The sequence below is a fragment of the Vitis vinifera genome, chromosome 10 (assembly GCF_030704535.1).
Source record: "Vitis vinifera cultivar Pinot Noir 40024 chromosome 10, ASM3070453v1".
Classification (NCBI taxonomy): domain Eukaryota; kingdom Viridiplantae; phylum Streptophyta; class Magnoliopsida; order Vitales; family Vitaceae; genus Vitis; species Vitis vinifera.
This window is the reverse complement of record NC_081814.1, coordinates 15,598,725-15,604,402: the sequence shown is the minus strand read 5'-3', so window position 1 is coordinate 15,604,402 and position 5,678 is coordinate 15,598,725. Positions and strand designations below refer to the sequence as shown.

General features: G+C 29.5%; 1 protein-coding gene across 1 annotated transcript; it reads right to left on the bottom strand.

Moving 5' to 3' along the window:
* Positions 1-379: 379 nt before the first annotated feature.
* Positions 380-1,477, bottom strand: LOC100249172 (protein LIGHT-DEPENDENT SHORT HYPOCOTYLS 4). Its single transcript, XM_002270988.4, has one exon. The coding sequence runs from the start codon at positions 1,181-1,183 to the stop codon at positions 521-523; it is 663 nt and encodes a 220-aa protein (XP_002271024.1). The 5' UTR covers positions 1,184-1,477; the 3' UTR covers positions 380-520.
* Between the last annotated feature and the right edge of the window lie 4,201 nt (positions 1,478-5,678).

Below are 5,678 nucleotides of genomic sequence, written 5' to 3'. Positions count from 1 at the left end.
AGGGTAATTAGTGTGAAGGGCACAACATCTGAGCCACCCTTAATCCACCTGATTCTTCTTTTGACATTAGAAAGATTCTATGATTGTGGGACTTCAAACACATTTCCATTTCCATAAGAGTTTTGAACTCAGCTTTCAATTTTATATAGTGATTTTAGAAAGCCTTTCTAATGTTTCTAACATCTAAAAAAATTTTCAAATGCTAAAATACTTCCTAAAATCATGGAAGTTGCAAATGAGATGAGATCTGCCAGTTTTGAGAAGAATTTTTATTAGATCCATTGGTTTCAGTGCAGCTCGCTCCAGTAAGGTGTAGGCAAATCAACCAGACCAAACCCTTGAAAGTATGCTTTCATCAAGAGGTTTAAGAGAAGGAAAATAAGAGAAAGTTGCCTGATTAAATAACCAAAATAAAGGCTATTAGAAAGTTCCCTTCCGATCATAAGCCATATACATTTGATTAAAAGATCGTAAACAGTAGAACCCAGAAAACCCTAGCTTCGCTTTACATTATCAGCGGCTAGTTCAAAACCGAAAGGGGAATCATTGACGGCCGACCATGATCGGATGAATCCACCATAACCAAACCTCCATTGGGTTGGGTTGAATTCAGATCAGTGCTTGAAGAAGACTCTTGATGTTGCTGTGGCCGCTTCCGCTTCTTCTTCTCATACGCTATGCCTCTCGCCTTGGCCTGAGCATCACGAACCTCCCGAAGATACAGCCTCACAGCGCGTGCGCCGAACGGGTTGGTCTCCGGCGGGCCCCCGTTCTCCTCGAAGGCTGCCCGGAGGCGGCCGATGAGTGCATCCAGGCTTCCCCAGGCCTGCCGGAGCGGGCACGGGCATGGAGCCGGCGGGTGTGGGTGGCCGAAGAAGGGGCACATCTGGGTGTGCACCTTCGTCTTCCCGAACTGATCGAGGTACCGGAGAAACTCCAGGACGTTGGCGCCGCTGCAGCGGTTGAGAGCCAGAGGCGGCCGGTGGTTCCTCAAGTACTGCCCGAAGGTGTTCCAGTCGCGCCTCTTCTGCGACTCGTACCGGCTCGGCGGTTGCAGCGGTTGCGTCACCGCTATTTGCCGGCTGAGTAAGCTGTTTTCGTTGCCGGAGCTGCTACTGTTAGCTGAGTTGCATCTACTCCCAGAGTTTGCAGCTGCTGCCGCTGCAGCGACCGCAGCAGACATGCTGTCTACACTTACAAGCCAACTAAATTAATTATTAGCAGTATGTATTAACAGTAACAACAGAAGATCTTCCAAGTAGAAATATAGCAATATTCAAGATCGAGAAGAGGAGGATGTAAAGTCACAACAGAAGAGGAAAAGGAAGAGGTAGGGAAGGGATAGAAGAAGAGAGGGGTTGAGAGTGTGTATATATACAAAAGAAAGAAGGAAGAGGAAGGGGAGAAATTAGGAAGTGGGTGGGGACTGAGGAAGAAGGAAGAAAGAGTGGGTGGTGGGGAAGGGGGACAAGGGAGGGCCCTCATGCATACACACCACGTCCTACGAGTGATGACAGTTTGAATATCACTTCAATACGTCTTCTCAGTTTTTTCACCTGCCCCCCATTCCCTTTTCTTCCTTTTTCTTTTTCTTTCTTTTCATTTTCTCCCCTCCCAATCCTTATTTGATTTTTTTTTTTCATTTTTATGATGTGATAGATTAAATTAATTTTTAAATATGAAAATAATATTTTGAGGTGGAAATTTTATTTTTGTTTTCAACTTCAGTTCTAAATAAATTTTAAATAACATTTTAAAATTAATATAGTGTAAAATCTAAATTGGTTTATTTGATTTTCTCCTCTCTTTTTTATCATTTGAAGTTTTATTCAATTTTAATCCACGTAGAAATCTTTAATATCGGTTTAGCTAATATTTTCAACTTACACATTAACGTTACTTTTAACTCCTAAAAAATAAGAAAAAATATTTTTTATATTTAAATACCTTGAAAAAATATAATCTAAATAAAAAAAACAATAAAAAACAGTAAAAGATTTTTCTTGTCTTTGTTGCTTAAACAAAGATAAAAAAAATTAAAATGTACGAGTCTGATTTGTTGTGCAGTTTATAATTTTTAGAGAAAAAATAAAAATTACTTTCATCAATTTTTATTTTTTTTTAAATATATATAAGTTTAGATCATAATTTTCTTAAATGTATTCTTAAAAACTGTTTTTAAATTAAATAATAAAAAATAAATTTAAAAAACCGTGGAAAAAGGGGGCTATATTTCTCGATATTTGTTTTTTTTTTCCTTTAACTTCTTCATAGGTTATGAATTTGGGGGGCGTTGGTATGGTAGATTTAGGTCTTCAATTAATGTGGTAGCTTTAGGTGTTGTAGGCTGTTACGCTTCCATTGTATGTTTGGCTATTCTTTTACGTTACCCACATATAATATAATTTTATGTGTTGGATGATTGGATATTTCATCCAATGTTTAGTTACCTTTCATTGCCTTCTTTTCAACAAGTTTTTGTTAAATTTTAATATTTAGTTATGGGCACATGTTATAATCTTTAATGGAACCACAATTTCAATTATTTTTTAGTAGGAATTTATTGAATTGCATGAATATTTTACCTATTTGAAAATCTAAAATATTTTTAATAATTTTAAATTTATTTTAAAAATAATTTTTATATCTAATGCTTTATTTTTAATCATTCAATATATTTATATAATTATTTTTAAAAATAATTATTAAAAAATAAGTAAAAATAAAAAACAACTAAAGGGTGTTTTATGAAAATACCTTAGAACTTGTTTGTTAGTTGTTTTCGAAAATAATTTTTTGTTTTCTAGAATAAAAAAAACCAATAAATATATTTTGACAACTAAAAACTGTTTTCTATTTACAGATAATATTTTTTATTATTTTCACTTGTGCTTTTAAAAACTGTTCCAAAAAATAATTATATAAGTATGTGAATGATTAAAAATAAAGTTCTAAATATAAAAATTATTTTTAAAACATTTCAAAAACATTAAAAATAGGTTAAAAACATTTTGGTTCATAAACAAACTTTTGTTCTACAAAATATCATAAAACAAGTTTCAAAAACTATTTCTAGAATTGTTTTCGAAAATAATTACCAAATAAGGTCTTATTTTTTGTCTTTTTTTAAAAAAGAATAAAAAAACTGTTATTCAAAGCAAATGCCAAACATATCCAAAATGATTTAGAGGTCGTTTAATAGTAATTTCAATAAGAGTTTAACATTTCAATTACTTGAAAGATAAAAAATTTCATATGTTAAAAATACTAAAAACACTTTATAATATCACTATCAAACATACTATTAAACTGTGTTTAATAATGTTTCTAAATTTTTTAACACTTCATAATTTTTATCTTTCAAATATTAAAAATATTAAAAATGCTTTTTAAAATCACCATCAACATATTTTTAGAATCCGTTTAGTAGTGATTTTATAAAGTGCTTTTAACATTTTAATACTTGAAATTTTTTATCATTCAAATGTTATAAATAGTAGAAACGTTTTCTAAAATTACTTTAAAATGTATTCTTAAAACATATTTGATAGTGATTTTAAAAAGTATTTCTAAATTTTTTAACATTATAATTTTTTTATCATATGTTGCGCTCAACTCATAGGATATGTTTGATGCTGTGAAAATGGTAATTGAAATGAAATAATTAAAATTTTGAAAATAATTAATATTTGATTTTTATTATTAAAAAAAATTCTTGTTCATATTTGTACTTTAACTAAATAATCAAAATACAAAAATAACATAATTTCTTTGTTCTCAATTCTATTCTAATGTTACATAGGTGTCTTAAAGTCTTAAAGAGTCCCAAGCATCCAACTCAGGAGCAGTCAAAACCCAACTCAAAGAGCCAGTTGTACATGTCTGCGAGAAATCATGAGAAAAAGTGCCATCTTTTTAAGCTTTTCAAGAGAGATGAAGGCCAACCAAACAATTTTTTTCTTTTTTTGGGGTTTAGGTGGGGTCTAAATTAACAGAGTCTTAGATTGACAAGCATGTAAAAATGACTTTGAAGGGTCTTTTCACCACGTTTTCGGTCGATTTGTACAGTGAAGTGAAAAGTGGGTGTCTGGCAAAAAGAAGAGAGAGAATCTCTGAAGAAGAGGAAAAGGAGAATTATTAAGTGAGGGTAAAATCCAAATCCAAATCCCAATTACAATTGATTGAGTGTGCAGTGAGGAGTTTTTTGTGGTGGGTGATTTGAATATAAAATATAGAACAGATATTGGGAAACAAGTTGGGCAATGTAACATCTTGTCAAGATGTCAAATCTCAGGGTCCTTTCGTTTCTCTTTTGTCTACAGTTTTAGATTTAATCAATCACAAACCCCTCTTTTTATTCTTCCCACATTTAGCACTCTCTTTGCCACCTCCTCCTCCCCTAGTCCCCATATCTCTAATCCTCCTCACCTTTGGGGGGATGATGTTGTGCCTGCTAGAGCACTGGAATTTCCATGCTCTTACAACTACTGCATCACACGTGGACCAACTCCTCTGTCATATTACTGTAGAATGATAAGAAGGTATGTGTGAAGTATTTTCCTCATGATAGGGAGTTTGGGGTGCATATGGCTTCTCCCTTAAAAAGCCATCCTGTAATTTATTTATTTATTTAATCTTTTAATTTAGGTTGAAATAGGGGGAAAACTGGGTTTTGACTTATCAAATTTGGAAAAATATAAAAAAAAGAAACTCAATTTTTATAGTTCGGTTTTATCATCATTCATTTAAAAATATTTACATATTTTCATAACTCAAATAATTATTTTTTGAAATGACATTTTTACTTGTGATATTGATAACATTACTTAACAATTTTTTTTTTTTACAGTGATAATTAATTTGAGATTAATAAAATAAGAAATTTTAAAAGTTAAAACTAAAAAAAAAACTTTAAAGCTAAAAATATAAAAATAAAATATTAACTTTTACTTAGTTAAAATATCTTGATAGAAAATATAAATATAAAAAAAAGTTGGAGATATAATAAGAGTAAATATCTATTTTTTTAATTTTTAAGGTTTTTAAAATTTTTAATTGTATTTCATTTTTATGTATTTTAGTTTTAATTGTATTTTTAATTTTTAAATGTTATTCTTTTATTGTTGTTGTCAACTAACAAAATTTTTATTCAATTTTATTAAAAAATATATATAAAAAGATAAAGGAATTTATATAAAAACATTGTTAACTAAGGAATTAGAAAGATTTTATTTATAACTTTAAAATCCTCGATAATTTTTCAATATGATTTGTATCTCATATTATAAAATAAAATAAATTATAATATATTTATTTATAAAACATTTTTATCAAATTAAAGTCATAAATTAATTTTGAATAATTTTATTTAATATTATCAAGTAAAAGGTTATTTTAAAAAATAATTATTTAATTTATGAAAAAGTGAATATATTTTAAAATATTTTTAAATGGATAAATATAAAACTGATTTATAAAAAATGAGATTATATATATATATATATATATATATTTAAAATTAGTAAGCCAAAATCTACTTTTCCTTTGAAATTTTATTTTTAAAACGTGAGATTTTGTGTTTATGCAATATTTTGAAAATATGATTTTTGATTTTGTATTAAAGTCATATTTACAATACAAAATCAAAATTAAAACTACATCTTCTAAATGAGGCTTTG